This window comes from Caloenas nicobarica, chromosome 17, assembly GCF_036013445.1.
Source record: "Caloenas nicobarica isolate bCalNic1 chromosome 17, bCalNic1.hap1, whole genome shotgun sequence".
Classification (NCBI taxonomy): domain Eukaryota; kingdom Metazoa; phylum Chordata; class Aves; order Columbiformes; family Columbidae; genus Caloenas; species Caloenas nicobarica.
The window spans coordinates 767,582-795,502 of record NC_088261.1 but is presented as its reverse complement, the minus strand read 5'-3'; the positions used below and the strand labels follow the sequence as shown (position 1 = coordinate 795,502).

The 27,921-nt window shown below is 42.6% G+C and overlaps 1 protein-coding gene across 7 annotated transcripts; it reads right to left on the bottom strand.

Annotated features, from left to right (window-relative positions):
* Positions 1-736: 736 nt before the first annotated feature.
* Positions 737-27,519, bottom strand: LYRM9 (LYR motif containing 9). Of its 7 annotated transcripts, none has more exons than XM_065647127.1 (8): positions 27,463-27,519; positions 15,921-15,995; positions 15,198-15,397; positions 11,538-11,646; positions 8,421-8,525; positions 3,683-3,823; positions 2,922-3,014; positions 737-1,732 (listed from the first exon to the last, which is right to left on the bottom strand). In XM_065647127.1, exons 5-8 carry the CDS (start codon positions 8,520-8,522, stop codon positions 1,715-1,717), a joined length of 354 nt encoding a protein of 117 aa, XP_065503199.1. In that variant the 5' UTR covers positions 8,523-8,525; positions 11,538-11,646; positions 15,198-15,397; positions 15,921-15,995; positions 27,463-27,519; the 3' UTR covers positions 737-1,714. The 7 variants fall into 7 exon arrangements, with proteins under 7 accessions (XP_065503199.1, XP_065503197.1, XP_065503198.1 ...); XM_065647125.1 differs by lacking the exon at positions 27,463-27,519 and adding an exon at positions 27,065-27,344; XM_065647126.1 differs by lacking the exon at positions 27,463-27,519 and adding an exon at positions 26,855-27,051.
* Between the last annotated feature and the right edge of the window lie 402 nt (positions 27,520-27,921).

Genomic DNA, 27,921 nt, shown 5'->3' with positions numbered 1-27,921 from the left:
TCTCACACGACACGAAGCGTGACAATTAAAGCGATGTCCTGCCAGGCACTGGAACAGGCTGCCCAGGGCAGTGGGGAGTCACCATCCCTGGAGGGTGGAACAGACACACGGACGAGGCTCCCAGGGACATGGGGTAGTGCCAGAGTTGGGTTCTGGTTGGACTCAAGGGTCTCAAGGGTCTCTTCCAACCAAAATGATTCTATGCCTATTGCTATTATCTTCCAGACATGTTTAGATTATAAGCCTTTGGTCTTTTGCAACATGTTTTACAGCACTTAGTGTAGTATGGCTCTGTTGAATGAACAGGACTACCATAAAACACTCTGAGGGAAAGTAAATGTAAGATAGATAAACGTATTTTAAAAAGAAGATACATAAGCATATTTTAAAAACTTATTTAAAAGGACAGTAAACATAAGCAAGAATTTCTGATGTATGTCCGGTGGTTAAAACCCTTCCTAGCTGCAGATACTCTTTTGAATTGGCTTAAAAACCTACAGCAATTCCAAGGCCACTGCACTGGGCCCAGGGCGGCTGGCACTGCCACCTGCAGGCGGCCACGGCAGCCAGGAGCGGAGCTCGGCTCGCACATGGGAAATATTGACCCCTACATTCATTTTATTTAGGATACCCAGTATATCTATTGAGTTTTCCCTGATAAAAATCTATTAGAGCAAAGACTTTTTTTAAAAAGGACATGGACTTCCATTTTTAAAGGACATTTATTATACGTTGCAAAAAGCTGCAAAGGCCTTTATATCTGTACAACATTGCACATTTCAGTGATTATACCATTAGTGCACAAAACCTGTCTAAATGGTGTCTGTTTTCATGAGAGCTTAGAGATTAGGGTGACAGGCACCTATATTTAAATAAGACAAAACAACCATCAGTTCAAGTGCAAACCTAGAGAGCAGAATGAAGATACACCCGTAGCACAGACAGGCAAGTGGAAAATACTGTGGTTCAAGTTTCAGAAGCGTTTAAAGTTCCTGTGGGTACATTGTGCACTCAGTGCCCCTGCGTTTGTGTCTGCTGCTGGATGAAAACCAGAGCCGTGCCCGGGTCACACCTCTGCAAACGTACCTCCGGTTCTGACAGAGGCTGACCTGAGCACCCTCGTTCAGAACAGGACACAAAGAGCCCCGCCACCGAACGCTCGGGCAGCGCCTCTATCACACGCTGCTGTGCCACGGGCAATCTGGGCCTGACAGTGGATCCCAGTCCCCCAGCAAGTCAAGAGAAACCTGCCCGGATCCTTGGAGCATTTCTCAGGTTTGCAGGCTCCCAGGACAGACCTTCATGCTCATACTAGTTCAGTTCTTTCAGATGAGATGCTGTAATTCAGATATGAACCACACACAGGACACCACTTATTTGTTAATGACTTCTACTCCATTCCATTTTTATTCTCAGTAAGTCTTCCTGAGAAGCTCTGTGTTACTCAAATCTTAAGACAAGTTTGGGCTTTAACTTAAAAGTTTGTGATTATACAAGCTAATACTTTGAACCTAGACCGTGTCTTTTAATCTACAGACTCATGTAGCTTCAGAAATATTAATTCAGCTTCATGACATCCCAATGAGATATAAATTATTGTATTTGTGTTATCTAGGAGAAAACTCCAGGCAATAACTAAAATATAGTACTGGGCTTGACTGCAAGTCCTCTATGGATGTTTACCAAAGACATTCTTGTCTCCATCATTCCGCTTCTACTTCTGTTTTTTATACTAAAAAAAAAAAGAAAGAAAGAAACAATTACTTGTGGGAAACAGCACATAACAACGTGATAGTTCATACTGACAAGGATTTACAACCCTCTTCATGATCTACATAAAATTATCTCCGTTTCCTTTAAGTTAGATAGAAATTTGATAGGCTTTCCCTCTACAGTATAAAATAATGTTTCTTGGCAGGCCCTGTGAATCTGATCTTCGTTTCACACAGTTCAATTACCAGTTTTCCAGTGAAGCAGTCTACAATCTCTGTAGCAGAATCAGAACGAGGCTTTTCATAATTGCAGGGAGAATAAAATCAGATTCAAGCACAGACAGTTATTTACTAGGCTGTAACTGCTGGGATTTGGCTACTGCTATAATTTTATAATCTATGATTAATCTATGCCTGCTCCTGTAATAATTCTCATGTGGATTTCATAGGCTGGCAGAGAGAAGGACTTAACAGTCATTTAGTAAATTAAATCACAGATATTTAGATCAAGCTGAACTTTTGACTTGTTTCCTCATACTCTGAGAAATCCATGTTAACATGCTCCCCAAGCAGACTCCAATGCAAGGAAGCCCAGGTGACTCTCAGCAGTCTGATGATAAACAATCTTCATTCTTTGCTTTAAGAACCAGTTTGGGTGGTATCGGTCAGTGCTGTGACTTAAGAGGTGTCTCTGCTGGTGACACCTACAGCACAAGTAAACCAATGATCAGAGTTTTGCCACCACGTTGTCTAACCCTGATCTGCATAGCCACAGACAAGATCTGAGGAAAAAACAATTGTTCTGGGAGTTCACATAAACTGACTAAGAGAGGACAGGCTCCTGTTAGGAGAGCAGCTGATGCATATCAGCAAACTGTGGCTTGCAAAATAGCATAGTTTTTTCCTCCATAATAGAGTTATAATAGACACCACTGCTGAATTTTAATGTAATTCTTCATGGAAACAAAGATTTATACAGAGACCAACTTAAGGCATCATCAGTTCTGAAAAATCTACTTAAGTTTATATCAACAAAGAATTTTTAAACAAGAATTATCACAGTCATAAATCCCCAGCGGGTGTTCCCTTTCACCCAGACACTTCAGCATCCAGGACAACACAACAGTTTGCTGTTCCTAACTTGCTTTCCAGTGTGTTCTTTGATCTGAATTGGGACAGAGCAAAACTCGGACAATTTGATGCACTTACTTTATTCATGACCCAGTCAGCATCTTCAATGGCCCTCTTAATAATCTGCTGGATTCGCTCAGGATCGTCTTCATCTGCATGAACTTTGAAACTCTGCAACATTCAAAGTGCCACACTGACCGGGGAATTCAATGCAACAGTTGTCAAAGCAAGGATGACCTCTAAATCTCAAAGAAAATATTTGATGCAAGCAAACCACTGATCTGAAAAGGTAGAAACATACTTTGTAGCACCTGGCTGCGCTATTTCCATAACAAGTCTTGTCAAATATAATTTCATATGAAGTATTTTACTCCTTTCATCCATCATCAGCAAAAACCACCAGAAAACTTCAATTCAGGACAATTGAAATTGTCTGGTAAAACTAGAAAGACACAGGACAACAGTATGATCAAAGGCATGAAATTCTTTCCATATGAACAATTAGATGAGATTCACCTAGCGGGGGGGTTGGGCCAGGAGATATATATGTATATAAATGACTGACAAAAAAATCAGTAAGTCACCATAAAATATGTGTTCAGTTGAGTAAGAAAGTATTGTTCACTTTCTTGTCTAACACAAGAATCAGAAATGAAAGCCAAGACAAACAGGCTTCAGATTCAAAGCAAACAAAAAGAAATGCTCCCTCACATACTCCAGTATAATCCTTCAAAGCCATTAGTGTTTCAAACTTGCAGAAGAAACAGTCCAAACAGCAGGAGAAGAAAAAACCCCCACAACAGCGAATTCCAGCAACAGGAGCGGAGCCTGGCTCTCACCTGCCTGACTGCGTGTCTGTAATGCTGCCGGATGTTCTCCTCGGGAAGCTGCTGGCAGCATCGCAGCAGGTACCGATACAGCTGCACAGAGTTCCGAACCAGCTCAGCATTCGGCAGCGGGGCCATCATCAAGCTTTGTAGCTGTGGAAAGCAAAAAACAATCAAAACACCTAATGAATTTTATTAAAGCCACAGAAATAAAAGTGTAATTTTACAACAATGAAAACGGGTCCAGCAAATCAAAGTTCAGCAGCATAACTTGAAGAAACTTTAGAAGAAAACACGGTATGAAATGAATCACATCTCAGTTTATGGACAGATGGGGCTTAGTTGTCACTGATTGAGGTATTGAAATACCAAAGTGTGCAGTTCATGCCAGAAGATCACTTTCTGATGGTAATATTAAGGTGTACCACAATATTAATTTTTTTCTAGTTTAACAAGAGCCCCACAGTGTAAGCTGCTATCACTATCCAACGCGGTATCGCAGCCAAGAAAGTTTTCTGCTTGATAAGCGCTGATTCAGATTCATTCAAGTTCCCGGTGCTCTCCCTGAGCATCCTCAGGGGTCCATCCCCGTGGTGACACTGCAGAATGAGGATGCTCTGCTGGAATTCAACAATATTTCCTAGTACTGTCACTCTCTCAAGAATATTTTATGAACTGGCCTGTTAATTGTCATGCTTTAACGTGATAGTTGGCTTTTTGGGGTGGTGGGGTTTTTTTTGGTTTTTTTTTTGTTTTTTTGGTTTTTTTTGTGGAGGGGTGGGGTTTGGTAACAGGAAAAGAAAAAAATCTAATAAGTTTTACCTCCATAACCATACTTGCGTTTTGTAACAATAAGTCCATCCAAGCTCTATAAAGTGCTAATCAAATACCATAAATGACTTGTCATTTAACAGATGGTTACCATCTGGGGAGAACTAAATTAACATTTGGGAAAAAAAGCACTTTTACATCACTACTTTCAAGAATAAAGATAATAAATAAGTAACTGAATAATGAAGTAGGTGTATGGCTTTATTTTAGCACCTGTTATGATACTTACTCATCATTTGGAATATTTTTTCCCTTTTCTTAAGTAATTAAAGTCCTTCAGCCAAATCTATTTCGGAATAGAACTGGGTGACATCTATACTATATTGATTTTTTGAATCTAAGTATCTTTTATCAAAAATAACATATTGTAAAAGAAGAGGGCAGAGCTTCTTGTGTACAGTAAGAGCGTGAGAAAGAGCCTGGCAATATCAGCATCATTATCTGTCCTGGACTTGTGCCCATGCTCTTCAGCTAAGGATTCAGGCTCTATCATGGTAGGTACTTTACATACATCCATAGCTACCTAACGCCAGCGTTTCTGCCACAAGGAGTTACGAGGCCGCCCAGCGACAAGCCGTGAGGAGGCAGAGGAGCCAGGCAGGTGGGCTGGGAGCGGGGGACGGTGGCCCGGCCAGTTCGGTGGGACTCACCCAGCACCCGCTGCAGTTCTGTCACGCTGGCGTGTAAAGGACCTGCAGACACACAGTGAGTCACGGCAGGGATGGGGTTACGGAAGCCCTAACAAAGGCTCTGGTGACACTTCAGGTAACTGTCATACAGAAACTCAGCAGGGTCACTGTCTCGTGAGCTGACAATGTGCATTCTTCATTTAATTCTAAGATATACAATAGGCTTAATAGCCGTAAACCTTTGAAGAACATGTCACAGAACCTATGGGAATATTGTTTTTATCATCCAGTAGAGAACCCCAAACTATGCAGTTGGATTTAAGTTGATCTGAAACTAAACTTAACTTTATACACCAGATCCTTAGTGAGTAAAAACTGATATAGTTGCACTGACCCTAAGAACCCAACCCTGTAGTTCACATATTCCCACTAAATACAGTGAAACAAAGTGCAACACAGATCTCAAAATACATTTGGGGACTAGAGCCAGTTTGTTGAGTTGTTTCTAGGCTTTGATGTGTAAACTCATCATATGTCATTGTGCTCTAATTAAACCTAAGTGGTGCAATAGATTTCCTGTCACACAAGCAAATACCCCTCATGTGTTGAGAATGCATAGGACAGCTTGTTTCAGCATGAAGAAACTAAGCTATGGGAGAGAGCAAGAAACTAGAGCCACGGAAACATGGAAGGATTAAACTGATCAATGGAATTGAAAATTCTGTTTCACTATAGATAATTAGGAATTTTCCACTGCAGTAACTTCTCACAGGAAAACAATGAGCTGTTGAATCCAAATCATGTGACAAATACATCTACACTGATGGATTTCAGAAAAAAAAATCCTTCACCTTCCCAGAAATACTGAACTAAAAGATTTGAAGACTGAAGTTTTCACCAGGTGTAGTTATCAAACATACACTGTATGAGGCTCCCATACTGATAGAAAAGAAATACCCTGAGTTCTGACATAGATTCATAGCTGCAAAAGTGCTACACAATGTGTGATGTGGGTAAGCTGCACAGGGCAGTTTATCACCAAAGGTCTGTATTTTTCTGAGCACGTAACTTCACAGTGCTTGCAATATCATTTCCAGTGACAACTTCCCTGGAAATATACACCATAGCACACGGAAAACTATTTTAGTAAAATGGCTGTTTAGTGAGAAATAATCTTGTGACCTGCCCCACTACAACATGGGCACTGTACGAGTCCGGCTCAGCAGGGAACAGCCCCTGAGAACAGGGAAGGCTCAGCTCTGCACTTGTACACACCGCGACCTGGAGAACCTTCACAGTTACTACTGATAATTGGCCCCTTACTTTGTACAAAAAGGATAATAAAGCATAGTAAGAATCTGCACTACTGCCTTCTGTTCTAAAAACATCCCCCCACGAATGCCACAGATGCTGCCATTTTGTTGGGCCTAGAAAAAAACCCTGACCTCCAAAAATCTGGCTATAATACCGACTAATAATGTAAATATCTTTCTAATAGCTTGTTTGTTGTGCTATGCATGATATTTAAGTTATCTAAACCAAGAACTGTTGAGTCAGAAATAAAATAATCCACTAATTGTGCTTTTCTGGAATGGATGACTGTATAATGTCCTAATCAGAAGGCTGAAATCACATTTGCATTTAGATAAAGCCCTGTTTAAGAAGAGACAAGTATAAAAGGAGACACTGAGACTATTGTGGCATTTCTCTGCATTGCATAATCGTTTACATTCCTGATAATGACATTCAGATAGTGAAGCAAAGGCTGACCAAAGCCAATTAATCCTGCACTCCGCATTAGCGAGCCTGTCAATTGACCCAGTGTACAGCTGACCCCACGGCGATACCGATACACCACTGCTCTCACATTCGGGTTGTTCTGCCACTGCACTGGTTTTCAAGTGAATCCCTATGGTTCAACAGGCAGAATCTCAGTCCCTCCAGACCAGTTAAACAGCCACCAAAGCTGGGCTTTGGAGACTGCAAGCGCTAATTAAAGGACTGCAAGAGTTACCCGAGCTGTTGCTGTGTACAGGTCGGCTCCCTCGTCCCCCCAGTATACAGGCTGGAGATGTGTTTGCTCATGACCTCAAGGTATTACAACTTTACAAGTCTAACTCGATATTTACAATTCCCTATCCTAGTCAAACCTCATGATATTTAAGGTATCGATTTTATAGTATCCCAGTAAAGCAGCACAGCAGTGTTACGTCCATTCTTAGCAAGGAGGGACCAGGGCAGGCCTGGGCTCCGCTCACAGTTTGGCCACTGCAGGGACACTAAGCCAGGCTGCGCCCTGCCCGGGCAGCTCGCGGCCACGGCAAAACCCCGAGGCCGAACCACAGCACCGAGCAGCCTCCGCTGACGGGGCCCCCGTGTCCTGACCTGCAACAGCTCTCCCCACAAACGCCCTTTTCCCGCTGGGCTGGAAGATGTTTCAGAATACTCCCAGCAGTACAAGTATTCATAAAACTGCAGAGAAATGGACGGGGTTTTGTTTTGAACATAGGTGTGATTTTAGTTATCTTGGGAATTTGGTGTCGCACTTGGAACATCTTACATAGTTATCTTATTTAAGGTGCCAAAATTATTTGGCCTCCTTGGAAATGTAAATCTAATAACAGACTCTGCGAGAAAAAAGAAATCACTAGTGAAATTACTATCAAAAATTCATAGTCGAGTTCCGTAACCTGCCTCATCATGCCTTTAGTAGACCTGCTTTTATTAGTACAAATACAGCTTCCAAAAGTGGTATTCGTGCAAAATGAGATGGTAAAATTTTCTGCACAGGAAAGTAATAATCAAACTGCCAAAATAAGAATGTAATTGGCAGCCTCTTGAAACCTCTTTAACCACAAAACATGGTGGTTCGTGTTTTGCCATCAGCCCAGGAGGACACCCCAACAGATTGCTGCTGCTCAGGATTCTGACTCTTTGCTCTCAGCATCTGGCGACATCAGCCCTCCCTTCCCGGTTTCAGCGGGTAGATACGGGAAAGGCCAATGACTCCGGGCTCTACCTTCCGAAACGCACTCACAGTTACTGCAGCAGAGCGGCAGACCCTCCTGCTTCCAGTGAACTCCCTGCCTTCCCTGGCTCCTCCAGCGGCACGTCCTTGCCTTACTCCCCAGCAGGTCACAGCAGAGGGACTCGCACTCCCTGGTTCTGCTGCCGCGGGCAAACCAGCACCGGTGCAGCCACACGAGTGACATCGGCTCCAGACCCCCCGCGGACCCACCATCCCGCGGGTGAGCATGCACAATGCTCCAGCCACTTGCTAACAGACGCACCCCTCCAGCGTGCTGGGCTTTTATGAAGATCTGCTGTTGTGATGTGATCACTTCTGACGAGCTGTGGCCTGTCATTGTTGTGGTTTTGTCCTTTCTAAACATGATCTGTAAAGTCCAATTGCGTGAACAGTAAGAGTCAGTCTTGTTCTGTTTGCTTCTATTTCTGTTCTCTGTCTGATGCTTTGCACACAGGGCAAATGTTTTATCTTACTCTCTCATTTGGTATCACAAAGCAGAGAAACGTAATACATCAAACGCAGCAAATAAAACATTGAGACTTTTGCAATTTAACACCAGTGATGAACAGGCTGCCCAGCCCACAGAGGCCAGATTACCCTGTTCTGGATAATTAATAAGCATGCTCAGACTAATTCGGGTAATATTCTTCGGAGCACGCCCACTAAATGCCAGGTTCAGGCAGCAATAGGGTGACAGGGATCTCCCTGGTTTAGGTGCAATTCAAACTTCCCTACTCACTCTCTTCTGCTGACAATGACTACTCTGCCTAAGGAAAAGTTTTTTTGAGACTGCCTTTCAGAATTTATCTTCCTGGCTGCAAACTGCTCAGTTCAACTTCTGTCAACATGAATTTTGTTCTCTGTGGCCCAATCTGTAAGTATTTACCTTTGAGATCACACCTGAATATGAATTAAGTTATATCTTAGTGCCATCAGCTTTAAACCAGAACGGCCTGTTCATTCCTTCCTTTCTTATAAATACTGTATTTTGAAATGTTCCAGTGCTTAGTTCCACTTGACCAATCTTGGTTTTCCCTACTACTTTATGATGGTTAGCGTAACAACTTTCTGATTGGACTTTTATCACCTTCTATGCTTTTTGAATCTTCAAATCTTTGAAAAATTTTCCAATTGGGCACAATATAAGCTACACAAATTTTATTATAGGATGGATACCTCTTAACATTCCTCTAGTGCAAACCTCATATCCAGCCTACAAGGGAATAAAACAGTCTAACAGGGCTTTCCAGTATGACCTCTCATTTTACTGATCCACTGCAGCCCATCACTTCACATTGTGGGGATGGACTGGACGATCTTCCGAGGTCCCTTCCAATCCCTAATATTCTGTGATCCCGTGACTTCCAGTCCTAACGAGACACACATAATCCCCAGACTAATGACAATGGTACTTGTACAGTGCCCTGGTATCTACAGCGCGCCCTGTAATCGTCCTTCCCAGTTTACATTATCCATTACCGCAGCACCAAGAACAACTTGCTGTCTTTCATTATTTCAAAACCACACCTACTGAAATTTAGCATCTTCCAATCCTTTGCCCTCAATCTGAGGAATAATCTGAGCCAGAAGGTTCCCTGGCACAAGCCGTTTCTGTGGTGCAGTTGTACCATGGATGAATTCGTCCCACCACATCTTGAGCAAAGACACGCCTGCTCATGGGGGAGCTGCTGATAAGCAGCAGTATTACAGAACATTTACGTCCAGGAGCCTTTAGCCTCTTAAGGGGGATTTTAACTTGTACAGTTCACTAATCAGGGATTGTTACCATACCAACAGCTAATCATGTGGGCAGACACCTGCCATATCTTAGGGACATTTCTGAGGTCTTAAAGCCACATCTCAAGTTTTCCCCGAGAACTTTCGGGTGACTCTCCATGGCCTAGCCTCGCTCAAAGAGAACTTGTTTCAGAAGAAAAACAAAGGAAAAGTCTGGCTAGCAACAAGCTTATTGCAAAGAAAGAGTCCCCAGTCCAGCAAGTAGTTTGTGAGCAAGGAGCCTTACCCTGGGAAGCTCCGCTGGCTGCAGGGGATGCCACGAGAGAGAGCTCCTCACAAAGCCAGAGGAGATCGGCACCTTCTGCTTGCCTTGGATGGCCAAAGAGCTACACCAGCCCCTCGATTCCTTCAGGGACCACTCTCCTCTACATATTAGAAGATACTGTTCTTGTAGGAAGTTAAGATATTCTTTTGAGATGAGAAGAGAAACGTTAAAGGAACTCCATCATCCAAGAAATCAGTACCTGGCTCCAGAAAGGGGCCACTTAATTGATTTCAGTGCTTCATGATTTGACCCAATTAAAAGAGGGAAGCAATTAAAACTACAGCTGACATAGTGATGGCAGATGTTAGCTAGTGTAATGTATTTAAATTGCAGGCCTACACATTGCTTGAGCACTGGGCTAAATATGTTGTTGCCTACATTAGCTCAGTCCTTGTTTCTCTCCTATTCTGATTTAACAGAGGCTTCCAAAAGGAAAATAGAAGCTGTGTGCTGGGAGAAGACAGTTTTGTAAAATTTTAAATAGGCTTCAAAAGTATACCGATAGATCATACGTCTAACAATCCCAACAGGCTAGCACAGCTCCACTGCCTCCCCAAACCTGCAGCACTGCAGTGCAGGATCCGAGCTCCCAGGGCAGGATTCTCCGCGGGGCGCTCTGAGGGGGTAGCGCACACCGTTTGACACCCATTGCCACAGCAAAGTCATGGAGCATAGAAAGCACACATTTAGAATGTTCATCTCAGTAACACGACTTCCCTCCTCTCGGTTTTGGCCCTTGGCGCTAAAGGAAAAAGCTTGCTTTGACCCTTGGCAGAGTTGTGAGCATCCCAGCACAGAGATAGCTGCAATACAGACACAGCAGCGGTTCAGACATGCCACTGCACCACACCTGGACCATGGGTGATGCGCAAGCAGAGAGCGCCTGAGCCTCTTGGGTCTCTGATAGGGAAAACAAAGGAAAGAAACTGAGCTCCAGAAAAATCAAGCAGCTTGTGCAAAGTCACACAGCAAGTCAATAGCAGAGCTGGGGATAGAAACCGCAGCTTCCGATTCTCAAACTACCACCTTAGACAAGGAATCGTGCTATTGATAGTGTCTCGCCCAGCAATTCACAGTAGCATCCCTAATCCAAAAAACTACCTCTGAATCTTTGGAACCCATGTCTTAATTCTTTTTGAAGTATGGCATCTAAACCTGGTTCAATATCCTCTACATACCTGAATTTGTATTAATGATTGTTCTCCTTTTCTGCTCTTGACTGAATGGCTCTGGAGTGATTACAATATTTCCAACGTACTTGGATGTTGACACAGATTCCACAGTATTCTTTGCCTTTGCACATTTATCGACACCCACCTGAGTGAATGAACGTGGCAGGACAGCTCTGACTGGCAAAGGCACTTGATGGAAATGGAGCTGCCTCAGGTGTCAGCCGTGATTCAGATTTGTTTACAGTTTGTGAAACCTCAGGAAAAGGGAGACGAAAGCTTTGGTTCAATTAAAGTCATGTTGTTAACCTCCAGTGCCAATAATTAAATCAATTATGCTGAATTAATTTGATGTAATTGTTAGTGATGGCACAGAGACAGTGGCCCAGAGAAAGTTTGAGAGACAGGAGGAACAGAAGTCTTAACAATACAAAATACCCCATAAATAGCATCTTTTTTTGCCAGAATGAGTCAAAGACACAAAATGAGTTCATTACAGTCATCTGGCTTCACTCAGCTCTCCAAATTACCCCAATCCCTGACAAATAGCTGTGAAATCCAGCAAGTGAACTAGAATTAAAACATGCCCTGACGAATTTGACACAGCACTCAGCACAAGTGTCTTTCCCCATCCTATTATCTAAACAATACAGATTTAATAATATATTTAAGAGAGCCACAATGCTTTCCCTTTAACTGAAGACATTAATTAAGAACATTTTCTTGTTGCAGTGTTGTCAGTTGGGTGGTTTTTTGACGAACAATTTGGAGAATGCTTGAGTCTTTTCATTTGATCTGCAGTTTTTATCTAGTATTTTCAGACTTACTCAGTTCAAAACAAACCAACCCCAACTATAAAACAAACATCTATCCTTCTCCTTCCCAATTTAGTACTTCTGTGACTCGCTTTGAAAAAGTATAACAAATGCATTCTTTGTTATGAAAATACGCGTATTTTACTGAGACATTTTTAAAATTTTCTCATGTACTAAAAAAGTAATTGGAGGAAAAAAATGAGATGTCATTGTCTTAGGTCTCTGGAAGTGAGTAACATCTACCCCTGAAGTACTGGGTGCCTTTGCCTCCCTACCTTCAGTCTGAAATGCTACTTGATTTCCATTTGTCATAATGCTGTAAATACACAAGCTTCTAAACTTCTACTGTATTTTCATTATTCTTGGTGACAAGAATAAAAATATTACCTCTAATATCACCAATTATTTCTGAGGAGAGAATGCAAGCGCTGAGTTGTAAGAAATGAATTGTATTTTTCTAATTTGATAAGTAGGTGCTGCTAACGCCTACAGATTGCATCTGCACCAAGAGCTCTGATGATGCTCAAACAGCTGATATTTCAGAACGGTCTAATTGCCATCAGGCTCTGATCAGACTCATCATTTCAAAGCAAGATGAATTACATGCATAATTTATGCACTGGATTTCAATAGATCATTTTCTTCCCAGTTGTGAGGGGGCAAAAAGTGTTTTCCATTGGGAAGCTGCTAACATTTGCTGAAGAACCAAACTGACTTTCTCATGAACAATCTCTCTAAAATATCATTTGGGAAGAGACACTACATTTTAAAGTAAATTTAGTGTGATGGATTGTTTGAAGTCTCCTACATTTATTTGCACAGCTATTGCAAATTTTCTCTGTGCCTATTTAGTTCTAGTTTAGCGAGCTGAGAGTTGTTAAAAGAGATCAACTGAAACAGTGTATGTTGCCATAAATGAATTTATGTCCAACATAAGAATCTAGAGTTTTCAAGCAAAATGAGAAATTGGGAAGCAATCAATGAGTTCAGCTTGGAGACCTCCTGGGCAGATCCCCAGCAGGGAAGGGCAGTGGGGCCGGGACGCCGTCAGCACGAGGAACCAGAGCTGCTGGATGTGGCTGGACAGATTAAAGCCGCTTCCCACCACCCTGACAGCACAAAGGGGGTTTGCCCAAATGAGAAGTTCGGCAGCTTTTCCCCGACACCTGTCCACATCTCCATCTAGAACTCCCTCTTCTCACACCCCCAGCCTTGCTTTTCATTTCTGTCGTCACAGACTTGATTTTCCCTTTCATGGATTTTTGCTTGAAAAAGCATCACTGCCTCAATTCTCTATTTTCAGCCTGTGTTTAAGAAAACCCTTTGGTTCCATTTGTAGCCACATCCTGTATCAGCCTCCCCCTCTTTTTGTTCCTAAATATAAGGCTGATGCAATTTGATGTGACATGACAAAATAGCACATTTGCATCGGCAGAAACTTTCTCCCAACAGCAGTAATTAAAGGGAGTAAATGAGACATCGCTGAAATTGGTGTTTATTTAGCCTGGAAATAAAAGGCTTAAAGAAGACTTGAGAGAGATGTTCAAGTGGGTCATGAACATGAAATTCATCAACGAGTGCCTTCTTTTACATGCTTCCTTACTGCAAAGCAAATGGTCCTTCAAGCAATGTAATCAATTTAAAGAGATTTAAAAACCAGAGATTTCTGTAGACCATATTCCTAACCAGTGAAAATCATTTAATGCGTTTCAATGTCTTATAAATAATACCAAGACACTTGTGGTTAAACTCAAGACAAGGTCATTGGATCTCTAACTTCAGATCAGAGACTTTCTCAGGTTGAGTAGAAGAGAACTGAGATCTCATTGACTACAGTGAAAATTAGGTGCTTAAATATCTTTATTTTTGAGCTGAGATGCATCAGCAGCAGATAGGTGCTCACCTTCACCTGCACCACAGATTTTTGTGAATTATCAAAGACAGGAATTCAGAAATGGCAGCCCAGGGCTGTGAATGCCATGATTTCAACAAGATTACACATGGCAGGTTAAAAACATGTATCTACAAAATTTAAAATCATTTACTGTGATTGGTTTTGTGGAATGGATACACTGCAAATACTTGACAGGACCAGATACCACCAACTTCCTGCACTGTATTCCGAGGACAGAAACGGAAGGCAGTGGTGGGAGGGACAGCAATGTCTGGAAGTTGAGGGGTTTTTTTCCTGATTTTTAGAAAATAAGTTTAATTTACTTAATCTATGTGAAGAATTTATGGAAAGGTCTGATGAATGTTCCACAGGATTTAACAGACAGCATATGCTTTCAAGTGAAACTTCCTGCTCTCAGGAGAATCTTCCTGCTCTTCTTGTTCACATCAGTCTATTCTTTTAAATCCATCTGCGACAGGCAGACCATGTTTTGAGCAGGCTCATTTCCATCCCAACACAGATGGCACCAAGAATAGGGCTGGCCAGAAAAAAATCAGTTTGCATATTATGCTTCAGTTTTTATGGGTCAGATTACCATTCAAAGCCATCAAAATGGCAACCCATATGTGACATGTCTGCCATTGGAACTAAAGTGATACACCATTGTCATCTTGACACAGTTGGTTAGAAAAAGTTCCATTAACCATTAACCTACCTCTGATAGTTAAAACTAAAAAGCTATTTTCCTTTCCAACATAATTTCGACTTTGACAAATCAATAAAATAGCTTTGGTGAGCTAAAAAGGAAAAGACATTATCCCACCTTCACCTCTGCACAACTGTTTCGGCAAGGCTCTCTTGGCAGAAGGTGGCTTAGCATCTATGCCAAATATTAGCTTAGTAAGCGAGCCAGGTGCAGATGTTGGCTATGTAATTTGTTCTAAATTCTTTGTTCTACAAGCCAGAAAATTGTTCCCACAGTTTTGGTGAGAACTGGGGATATGAAGAGTTCTTTGCATGTTTCATTGGTGCAAGAATATCAGCTGTTTTAAAGACACTCTTGTAGAAATAAGAAATGTGTCATTAGCAATACACATACCGATTAATTGTAGAATCAGCAGAGAGCTGTGTCCTAGGGACACTGAAGGGATGCTGAAGCAAGGCCAAAGCCACGCAGCGCTCCTCCCAGGCACAGCGCTCCCCAGCTCTGTGGGGTCGGGCCCGGGCAGGGCTGCTCCTGGAGAACTCTGTTCAACAGTAAAGACACGCGTGGAGTCTCCTGCTACGTCATCACCGCACCTGAAATGCAAACAACCGCTACACTAAATAACAGCCAGGGCCACCACCCTGCGTCATTACCAATGGGAAAATTGTTCATTCACCATCTTTAGCACCCCTCCAACTTGTTTACATGATATTCTGGTTAAGATACTCTGCTGACACTTCAGAAGTTTATTTGCGACCAAATGCAATACAAACAGCAACAGCAGACTCCCTCCACAATGCTGAGATTGCTAATGTAGCTGTAGCCCTGACAGAGGTATGAAAATATCATTTCCTTTGGCACCTTTACTGGCAATTTGCAATTAGGCTTCTGCTACTGCATTTATCAGCATGGCTGGAATGGAGACAGGAGCGTTCCTGAATACAAAATGCCATCTAGAAATCTCTCTTGCAAATATGTATGGCCATATAACAAATCTGCACCAACTTCATTTCTACCATTTGTTTGTGACTTGGCATTTTTCACCTTTTTTCCTTCACGAGGCAAATAGGCTCCTAACAATTTCAGTAAAACAAACAAACAAAAAAAATCACTTACAGCATTCGGAGCAAAGGAACTTTAATTATCTTCCGGGATTAGGTCTGTCAAAGTCCAATAGTAACCAAGAGAGACCTGCAGAGAAGAATCAATTTTCATTACCCGTTTCTCCTCAACTCACTACTTAAAGAAGTGCAGAGAAGCCCATCTATATCACAATTTATCAGTACATAAGATTTCACTTTTGTCTAACTGGGTGCATTAAACATTAATTCACAGTCTTGATATGACTAGATTATTGCTTTCAGAAATCACTTTTTAATAAATATGCAGTACAAAAATAAGTAGAGAGAAATTCCAAAGCACTCGGTAGAACTGAGCCTTCAACACTTCCTACTGAGAGTTTCTGCAGGTAAGAAAGCATTTAACTCCTTTAGACAGTTTCTAGTGTTCAGAGCTCTCTACAGTGACATCATAATTTCATAGAGATTTACATATTTGTCAGAGACTCAACTGTTGCAATTAAAAAGACGAAATGATTATTCCAGCAGAAGGAACCATCAGAAACACAGATGATGCCACGATCCCACCAGCGGGTGAGATGCCACGGAGCCAGGTCTCGCTCTGTGAGGCGCGCACCCGCACACGGCCCAGAGCAGCTGCTGGAAACAGGACCTAGTAGGACAGACTCAGCTTGAACGACGAGCCAGTCCTGAGCCCACTGAAGTGCTCCAGCTTTGGTGCAAGAGCTGAACACTGAAAGCTGCTTTAGGACATTACTTTCATCCATCGAAATTTTCTCTTCTGAATAGCAAGCAGGTCATCTGATCTCTACCTTAGACCAGTCCTGCAGAAAACATGTATTATTCAGCATTGTTAATTAACATTTTGTAGCTATACCTGCAGTTAGTTATCCCACCAGGACATTTACGATGCCCTTTCAAAAGTACCTTGTCCTTCGTTGTTAACACGTAGCCAATCCGACAGCCAAAGAGCAATGCAATTAACTTCTCCACAGGCTGAAATCTAACCCAGCAATTACTTCTATAATTCACTGAGCAGACCATCAGGCACCTTTGCTCAGAAAGCTTTCCAAATCCATTCAAAATACACCCAGTTGAGCTTTGAGAACACAATCAAATAGTATCAGTTGCCATATTTCATTGTTTAGTGATAAACATTACTTAAGGTCTAACTGGAATTTCTACTTTGGAAATAGAGGAGTCTTTAAAAACAAAATTAGCTCATGTTGAACTTGAGGTTCCTTTACACTGCCAGAAGTGTAGGAAGGAGCACAAATGTAAATGTGCACTACGTTGCTAACACGTTTACTAGCTGGTATAAATTAGTTAAAGCCAATAATCTCCACCTTGCTGTGCTATTTTTACCAACTAAAAACCCAGTGTCTTCTCTTGTGCTTAAAATACAAAGCTGATTTGCACTCAGTCACTTTTTGCATGGTATCGTTTACTTTAGGATATAAACTTTTTTTAAAAAAAAAAACCAAAACACCAGACGCACACCTCCTAAACAAGTTCTAGTGGGCCTCTAAAACATGTTTGAGAAACTCCGGGCTCACTTTCTGTTTGTAAGCACACACAGACTTCCAAGCAGAACTTGGAGCCCAAGTTCAGTCCTGTCTGCGATGGATCAAAATTTCTTATTTATCATATATCTGATGCGCTTGCCATATCCAAAAAGGAGTGGAAAAATGCTATACGAAAAGTCTTTACACTTTAACAAACAGTGATTGAGGATATTTCCTTGAAAATTCCAACTTTGCAGACCTATAAGAACAAAACCAAAATCATTCTTTGTGTTTTGCTCTTCAGTTTGTCTGCCTTTATGTAAATTTGCTTCAGTGGGCAGACAAGCACTGCAGCCGTACACCCATGAAGTATTTGTTAGCGCAGTGCTGGACCCCCAGCCCTGCTGTGTCTGTGTGTCCAGCTCTGTGTCCGGTCCGACGGGACCAGGACCCCCCGCTCTCACCTCCGCACAGGGAACCGCTGCCCCAGTCACCGACCAGACTGCCTGCAGCGAGAGAGTTAATATCTGTGACCCAAATATGGAGACCCATTTTAAACTTGCTGAAAATTGCTTTTTAATCCTAGCTCTCGAGGATTTCCTTTGAAACCATCTGCCACGCACGCTGGGTACTCTTTTCCTGTATATATGCAGGATTACTATAATATGGATTCTTTTGTGTAACTTAATACATTTCAGCATATTAAAAAATTAGTTGAAATTCCCATTATTTTCTGATTTCAACTGTATACCATAAAAATGACTGTAAAAGTCAAAATCAGAGATAAGTTCATAGCAAAACTGACACCCGTATTTATCTTATTTACCACAGTATTTACATCGCAGTCCTAACACATTTAGTCAGTCTAACACTGGATAGGATTTAAACAAATAGTTACAAGTTATTTAACTAATATAACTTATGCACATGCTTAAAATTAAGCTCAAGTATTTTCCTGGATAGGAATGGATTTAAGCATGTGCTTTCCTGACTGGAGCACAGTTCGAAGACTGAAAGACACAATTAACATTATGATAATTAGAGATCAGAGAAGATTTCCAAATATTATTTCAAATCTATTGTTCAGCTTTTTGTATTTTCTTGCTATGAATCTTTATGCAGTTGTATTTTTATAGTACAAATACTGAGGAGAAGCAATAAAGTCACATTCACAAATAAACTGAATCTTAAAATCAGCACATGCAATGATATAAATTCTAGCAATCACCCAAAACATAAAACAAAGAAAATATACTGCTTCCTATCAGAATAATTACAGCGAGAGCGATTGAAATGGCAAACATTCAGCAAGATAGATTGATAATCAATTTATTGGATCGATCTCTAAAGAAAAAAAAAATCCAACACAATTACTATTTTCAATGTAGAACACTTTTTAAAAACGGCGATTTGCCTGCAAACATTCTGAGAACTGAAAACAAGGAAAATGATCTGCATAGTTTGAATCCCATAAGGTGACAGTAGCACTTCAGCCGCAGACAGGCCATAGCCTGGGAACTCCTTTGTTCCACACAAACACGCTGGAGAGCAGCACACCTGGGCACGGGCTCTGCTGCTGCTGCAGCCCCAGGCCCCAGTCACACCGCTCGGTCTGGAGGTACGAACCCCGCACCAAAACACTGCCCTCCTCACCCAGCACAGAACCCCACACCCTGGGATGCCTTCTCCCTGGAAAGGAGCACTGTTAATTATGACCGATATACAGAACAGATCTACACTTGCAGATATCAGAAGAATGTGGAGAGAGGAAAACAATAATAATAATAATAATAAAAAAAATCAAGCAAATCATTTTGTTTCAGCAGTAACAGATATTGGAGCATCATCCTGCAGAAATTTTACTTTTAAAACAAAACCGCTCATAAAGTGAGTGAGGGGACAAGGACAGAATCAATGCCCAATCACCCAGTTATTTCAGCGTTTCTATTTTAATGATCTTCCTATATGATTTTGTCCTTTTAGTTTTCCTTCTCTAATAATCATATCAAATTAATTTTGTCTTACATGTCAGTGGAAAGAAATTCAGCTGTCTTTAAAAAATTCCAAAAGCAGCTAGTAGCAGGTTTTTAAAAATGACGTGTTCTACTGTCATTTACTTCTGTGCAAACCCAGAGCAATTCACAAGATCCTATGGCACTACTTGGGATTAGCCCTGACTGAAAACAGCTTCATGTCCCGATACATCTGCTTCTATGGGAAATGGACAGTAAAAGACTCTAACAGTGCTATGGCATTTGCAGATGTATCAGTGCTGAAAAAAACAACCAAATGCATAATAGATTAAAACCACCTTTCTCTGGCTGACGGATTAACTGAAGCCTGGTCTGCATCCCAGCTGGGGAATAACCTGCTTTCCTGCTGGATTGCATTTGCCACTCACATTATCAATACAGCACCAGCTTCCCTCCAGTTCCCTAAACTTGGGCAGTCAGTGATGCTGAGGAGCTGGAGGGACAGCAGGGATGTGAGTGGTGCTAGTGCTGCAGCTGCAGAGTATAAAACACGCTGACACATGCTGAGCCCTCAGCAAGTCTGTCTCTTCACATGCAGGGAAAAACAAACAAACGAACACAAACCCCCCAAATCAAACAAACACAAAACAAACAAAACCAAACAACAACAAAAACACACACACAAAACCACAACACACACAAACCCAAAAAACAGCAACACAAGCCAAAAGCCAAAACCACAACAACACCCACACCCACACACCCAGCAGTAAGTCCAAGCCCAAAGCTGAGCGGGGGAACACGCTGCAAGGCTCGCAGGCCGGGCAGCACAGGCCCAGCACACGAAGGCTCCGCCAGCACTTCACTGATGACATCCAAGTCCTCTGCTAAACCACAGGAACCCAAGTAACTGCCAGCTACTTAGAGAAGCAATTCAGAAAAGCTTACGCAAGACAGAGGTGAAGATTGTGATGCTGTATAGATTCACTAGGCTGAGCAGCGTGGCATCACACTGCAAAACTGAGGCTTAGTCCACGTTGGAACGAGAGAGCCGTGTCCTCCTCACCACACGCAGTGGTACATGAGGCTGCAACAGTGGCTGCTGAATTGCGACTGTCATCTCAGACACCATTTCTCTTCAGACTGCACCACCTTCCTTTTAAGGCCAGACTTGTAACCCCCGAGTCTCACTTACAGAATATTTACATCCCCCTTCCCCTTACAGTGAATTAAACTGAATATAATTAAGACCACGGGGCAAAAGAAAAGTGACCAGCAGCCTTTAGGCTGCCTGGAATTCAGCCTGATCCACTGAAGAGAGTGCCATGGCAGTGGCAGCAGGCACACATACACTGATAGCTGCAGGACGTTTATGCAACAGCTACCAACGACTGTTGTACTTTGAGAGCCCTGTATCTCCTGGATGACATTCTCCATCACAAGTATTTTTGTAATAAATTTGCTGATCTGTGTGTAACATGGCCCTCACTAGCAGGCAATTAACACCCCAAAAGCTGCCTAAAGCTACCCCGTATTTCTTCATGCACATGTGTAAACCTGCAGGTTTCCAACAGCTGTGTAAAATATGTATTTCAAATAGCCATGTAGAAAATGTATTTCAAAACAAAAATCCTCACCAAAAAAGTAAAGACAAACCCCCAACAGCCATAACTGTTCACAGAACAGCTTTCTTAGACCCGACTGGTCCACCAATACCAGAGAAACTAGTGATGTGTAACTAATTGATACAAATCTCCTGAGGGGAGTATTTGCTGCTGATTATCTTGATATGAGAAATGTACTCCAGAAGGGTAAATTGGATGGACAGCTGAAAAGCTGTAGTTCTCCTGATCTCGTAAAGGAAGTCCTTAAAGGGATAGTATCATGTCAAAAAGCAGGATTAGGAAAAACACCTCAGAAAAACTGTTTAAGTTGCGTTCTCAAAACTGCCCTGCTGTAACAGATAGGTGTGCTGCTGCGAAGGCCACAATTTAAAAATCACTGTTGAGGTATTTCCACAATGCATTGTTCTCTTTTTGATACTGAATGCATATGGTCTATTATGACACTCCAGGAACTCTGACATGGTGAAGGATTTATGAGCTATTATGCCATACAATATTAGTCATTACACGCAAAAGCACTAAGAAGCTATCCAAACTGGAAATAAAGGTGTGGGGGCGTGTGGAGGAATCAGAATTGGGGTGGACTTTGTGCCACCATTATAAAGCTAGAGCAAACAAAACTCACTGGTATTTACAGATACATCATCACCTGCAAGAACTTCACAACCTACAGGTTTAACCTCCTACCCAGAACTTCGCTGAATCACACCTATAGATTATCCGGTCAAAATACAGCTAACCTGACAAGGCAAATTGTTGCAAGGACTATGTTTCAGTGTAACTGAATACAGGACAAGAAATAATCACGACCATTAGCCATGATGTTGCAAACAAATCTCTTTGCAAGCGGCATACAATCAGAGCAGCATACAATCAATTCCGATAACTCAATTGCTTTGCTCAATTTGTTGTCGCTGGAATCAATGACAGAAGGAAAAGTGACCGGAGGGACAACCGGAGTAGGAAGTTGGGTCTCAAAGATGGTGTTCCCAAAAATACCACCAAGCAACAGCATTTTCTATTCTGATTAAATCTACAATCCAGAAAATTCAACATATCATAAGTACTGCTGTCTCAGCCTCCGTCCTCCCTCCCCATCACTGAATAAAAGATACAGCAGAAGCAAAGTGCTTGGATATTATTGTACCTATTTTAATTTGGAGGAAAAGTAAACAGCCTGCTTCTCTCTCCACTCTAATAAAACGTTATTTAGGGATCCTGCTCACACAAAAACTAGTGGCTTGCGGTGTTTTTTTCAATTCTCCACCTTCTAGGGAAGATAAGATGCTGTGGAGCTATTTTAAGAATATCCCATTCACAAAGGTCTCCAATTCAGTCTTCAGAGACAGAGATGATTTTCTTGCTGCTTCAACATCTTTACTGGAATGACATTTGCTTCAGAGGGAGTTCATTTGCTGTTCCAACATCAAAACGGAGCAAGAGCAGCTGCCAGGAGAGGGATAAAAGGAAGCACTGGAGACAAAGAGCAGCAGGGTCATTTCTGGTGTAAAGAACTGGAGAACAGAGAGAACTGCAGAACTGTCACTTTCTCCAAAAAGCCACAGGGGATAAAGACCTCCTCTCTGCCCCCTGCAACTGGTGTTTAGCAGCAAGAAGGAAAATGAGACAGAAAGAAGAATACAATCAGGCCAAAGTCTTTAAAGGGCAAATTATTACAAACCAACTTCAAGCACCTGAGCACTCCCAGTTAAAGCCAAGCTCATTCTTAAGCTCTGCAGTGAGCAAAGAATTCAGTAACTGCTTCAGAAAAGTCAAAAGAAAACACTTCTGGCTAAAAAGCACCATAGGGTATGGCGTTCAGTGTATGCAGGTGCCAGCCTGCGATGAATTCATGCCCCAGTGCTAATCATGATCTCAATGTTTTCTGCACAGTACACTGAACAAACTTGGGGCAAAGCTGTCAGCTGCAACACGACACCCCCCAAACGGCACAGCGAGAGCCGCACCGGGGCTGGCAGGCCGGGGAAGCGGCAGAAGCGCCTGCAGAGCCGGATCTCCAGCAGCCCAGACATGCACTAGCTCAGATGACACCATCTGTCATTGCACCACTTGTCCGCCAGCCCGGACCTCACATCAGCACGGCTCTAGTGCAGTAAGTACCATCCCATCATCTGAATGCCTTGTCAAAGAAGTGGCCAAGTTCCCACACTGCTGCTTTAAAGACAAAGATGAGGCTCATCTTGGTCAAGATTTCTCACAAACTAACAAGCTTATGCTAGGCCATCCACTTGGTTTGACTACCTTTTTTCCCTTATCTTCTTATTAATACCTTGCCCAGAGCAGGACAGGGATTGGTCCCTCATTCAACAAGGCGAACAGAACCCTGCCCTACTTACATGAAGGCATATTGCCATCCTTGCAAACTTTTACCAGACAAAGCTTTATACATAATCCAAGTTAAAACAAATATTATTTCCTCCTGCTCCACACTGGATTTTATTAATAGATTAGCTTATTCTTTTCCACTTTTGTAGAAGAAAGGCTTTAAAGATGAAAACTCTGGAAAATTATTTTTTGCAAAGAAAAGGATTCACATACACCAACAGGAATTTTAATCCTTCAGATATTTTGTGTATATTAACATTTATTCTGTTGTTTGTTAGGACCACAGTTTTATTTAGATAGTGATATTTATCTGACTAACCAAACCCCCTCAAATTCACAGGCACTGTGTTTATGACACCTTAAGGGCTTCAGCATTAGGATTTATGAATAAAATATTACCAGGGTGTTATAAAATACTGAGGACTGTATCTGCAGATTTGTATATCAAGGTATGTGTGGGCTTGTCAAACACCCACATGATAAGTTATCACTAGTGCAGCTCAGAGTAGTCCTTTTGTGGATCAGACAAATCGGTGCAAGCATTTTATTATACTTTGTTCTACTTAATGTTACTTCTTCCTGCATTAAAGGGTCACAAAAAATCCATACATGCACCAGGGCTGAAGGGCCTTTATGCACAATACTCAGCCATAAAATCAAGAGACTTATTCTAATATTCAGAGTCCTGTTTTCTCACCTAGTTCTTGTGGTACAAGAAAAAAACTCCACAAGGCCTGTATCTGGAACTGGACCATAACGCTTTATATTGTGCAATGCAATACCATCTTTTGCGGAGAATTAAGGTTAAAACACCTCTGAGGAGAATAAAAGAAATAGAACTGGCTGATTACGAGTTGTCTTCCATGTCTTGCCCTTATGCAGAGTGCTGTTGAAAAGATTATATCCCTGCAAAGCAAGTGGCAAATCAAGGGGGGAAAAAAAAAATCTTCTAAGAGTTAGAAGAGACTAAACTTGATATAGTAGATTTTCAAATAGGGACAAGTCTGTACTCTGTGTTTCTAATACACAGTATTTACTTTTCTATGTAGTTTTAAAACGAGATTAGCTAAGAGTGCCTGACAAATCCAGATACACCAGCATTCTGTGTTCAATACTCAAAGTGCAGACTTGCTCCTGCACTACAGCACTCTTATTGTGAATAAAATAGTAAGAGACAGATGCATGTCCCCATGAATAACTGTCTTCACCAGCAAAGAGATTAGAATTGATCTGTCATGTTTCATCAGCAGTAGTCACCAATCACATCTCTCCATGCATCACTGGTGATGACAAATTAGCTGCAATCAAACTGGGCTTTGGCAGGATCTCGAGCACTGTCTCTACCTGCCCAGTTCAAACTGCTATGGTTAGATTTTGCCAAGTCGCTCATCAAGCAGCTCAAGCTCACTGAACTGCTCACAAAACACTCTTGCTCACCGTTACATGAGCCAGCTCTGTAACGAGCTCCCCCTCGGCAGACTTGTGCTCCTTATACAGAGGCATGAAGTAACGAGGAAGCGCCGACTTACAATAAGACATGATTAATCCATTCTGCAGCCCTGCTCCAAGTAGCAGTGATTCATATCACTAATAGGCAATGCTTTCAAGTAACAGATCTGTTCTGAGAAAACAAAGGCTCAATTAGAAGTTGAGCATTTTGTGTGCAAGTTTCACGTTTCCTTAATATTATTTTAAAAGATGTTTCCTTAAACATACCTCTGTATGAATCAACTGGATCTTGTCCTCCTTAACTTCCATAGCACAAAATGCATAAAAAGCTGCAGAACTGACAGTCTTAAACTTCACAGCATGACAGAAGCCAAGGACACCAATTAAAAGTGTTCACAAACCCAGTGTGGAAGGGAGATACACTTGTTAGGGTGGGTCATTTAACACTGGCATCTGACATTACTCCATATGGACGCAGAAGATAAGCGTATCCCTTCAGCTGCCATCTCACCAGTCTCTCACCTCATTGAAAAGAGCTGGTTCAACTTCAAAGGGCAAATAAAATATGAATAATATAGTTGTACCATTTAGTCAAACTAAAATAAAAAAATAATGTGGGTGCCAGATTTACTTTACAGACAAGGAAACTGGAAAGCAGGGCTTGTGGTAGTCCCATCAAGAAGAGCTGTCAGGAAAACTGGTGCAACGCCAGGACTGCAACCCAGTTCACTTCTTTTGCTCTCATTGCTGAAAATCCATCTACATGACAGTCTAATGGCACTTTTAGAGTATTTCTAAGACAAGACACTTATTTACTCACATACAGCCAAAAAGGAAGCCACCATGGACTTGATTTACTAAAGCTAATAGAAAAAATTTATGTGTCAAATCAACAGGAAACCAGTAAGTTTAGATAAAGACATGTGGGGAGAACCTCTGCTCTGTGTACAACCATAAACTCAGCTACAGGCCATGGGCAAGACGACAGAGCAAGTCTTCCTTCCCTTTTCTTCTCAACATGCAGTTGAAGATGACTGACCTGCAGCAAATACACCAATAAAAATTAAACTCTACTAAAAATCAATTGTTTAAAGACACGAGACCAAATTAACTCACTAATATATCTAACTGAAAAAAAAAAATTGAGATGACACTCTATATGTGGACTTGAACAATGCCACTGAGACATTAATCTGCAAATGCATTTAGAACCCAAGTTTCCATACAAAGATTGTTAGGCAATTGCTTGATTTTACTACTTGGAAAGATTTCACAATAACAGAGAAATAAAAAAGTCCATAATGAAAATGTGTGGGAGCCTGAAAAGCCTTACACTCCTCACAGCACTGCCCCATGGCCATGCCCACCCAACGTGCTTTGTGTCCACTTCCACTGTCCCACACCAGACCAAAACTTCAGCAGTTTAGTTCTTAATTCAGTTCTATCACAGTTCGGAGGGCCTTTATCCCATTCAGACAGGAACCAGCGGCAGCAAAGGAAAGATAGCCAGTTCACCCATAAGAGGGGCATGTACAAATTCACTATCAGTCATTTGTTTCCTTTGGAACTGCTCACCCAATTTAATCATATGAAGGAACCTCTTTATCACTCTCACAGTTTAACTCTACTACCATCATGAGTAAGGCTCTGATAACTAGGAGATTTTGTGAAGTAAAACTATTAATCAGATATGATCAATATTCACACAAGTAAATGGAAAGTGTTAGAACTGCCAATTTTTTATTAATTTCTATGTTTTAGGGAACACTTATGCTTTAAAGAACCACACTACATTCCCAAACATGCAGATTAATGCCATAAGTGAACTAAAGCAACAAGCCACAATACATATTTTGATCCTAGGTCAACACATCACATTTGAAACAACTTTGGAGCGTGTTAATGAGCATGCTGGAGCCAGCCTCAGAAAAAGACTTCGAGGAGAATTGGCTATAGTGTCTACTGGCAAGTAGCTGCTGAAAAGACTTAAAACCTCATTTTTTTTTCTCCCGCCCGTGCCGCTGGGGCTCCCTGCCCCGGAGCACGGCCAGGGCCCCGGGCCCAGCTCCGCACCTGCCCCAGCCTCGCCTCCTTCAGGCCTTTCAGGTAAAGCCCTCAAGCTTTGCCTTCCGGTCTTCAAATCAAAGAAAAATCAAAACAAAAAAATAACTAGCAAAAAGATCCCACGCATTTCAAGGCCAGTCCCCGACTTCAAAGCACGTTCTGCTTTCCGTTAGCCGAGTTAGGCGAGCTTCTTTTGTGAAATCCAGCTTTAATAATCACCTTCTTCTGGAGAGCGGGGCTGAGGCAAAAACATCTACCTCAGGAAACCGAGCTCCTCTTCCCTCGCTCGGCCCCGCTGGGAGCAGCGCGGGCTCCTCGGAGCACCACAGCCCTGAGGGCCCCTCCGCCGCCCGGGGCACCGGGAGCGCCACGCCAGCGGGCACAGAGCGGGCACAGAGCCGGCACAGAGCGGGCACAGAGCCGGCACAGAGCCGCCGCGGGCCCGGCCACGTCCCGCTCCGCCCGGCCCCGCTCGCGGCCCGGCCCCCGCGCCCCTCGGCGCCCACGGTGACCTCCGCGCCCCGCCGCGTCCTCAGCTCACCCCGCCCCGGGAGCGCCATTGGCTCCTCCCGCCGCTCATCAGCCGGCTCCCCGCCTCCCATTGGCCAGCTGCCCACCTGCAGACGGGCGCACGAGCAACTTCCTCACCCGGCGCCTCGCGCTGCGATTTGAAGAATAACGGCTCCTTTACCGCCTCTCGCTGCTGATCATTCGCGAGGAGAGCTGTCAATCACGGAACCGCCTCGCCTCCCAGTACTATTGGCCCAGTAACCCCTTTTCGGGTTCTCGTTTCTCCTCATTGGCTAATTGGGTCGGATAGGGCGCTGCGATTGGGCAAAAAGCTGGCCTTGTGGGCGGGACTCGGCTCACAAGGAAAGTCAATTGGCCAGTAGGCCGGAGCGGCACCATGTGATTGGCAGGAAAGGTGAAGAAGGCGGTGCCACCCGAGGTGAGGGTTGTGTGAGGTGAGGGAATCTCGCGGGGTCTCGCTGGCTCTGGGCGCGGAGGCGCGCGGTGATTGGGTGGCGGGGGTCAAGGGGGCGGGACTGAGTCAGGGAGTCTCTGCAGCGGCCGAG

What these genes read in the sequence shown, in the direction of transcription:
- LYRM9 (XM_065647127.1), bottom strand. Translation starts at nt 8,522, where the DNA reads ATGTTTAGAAAGGACAAAACCACAACAATGACAGGCCACAGCTCGTCA. An exon ending in AAGCCCAGCACGCTGGAGGG is followed by an intron (nt 3,824 to 8,420) that starts GTGCGTCTGTTA and finishes TGCTTTCCACAG; the next exon opens with CTACAAAGCTTGATGATGGC. An exon ending in ACAGACACGCAGTCAGGCAG is followed by an intron (nt 3,015 to 3,682) that starts GTGAGAGCCAGG and finishes TGAATGTTGCAG; the next exon opens with AGTTTCAAAGTTCATGCAGA.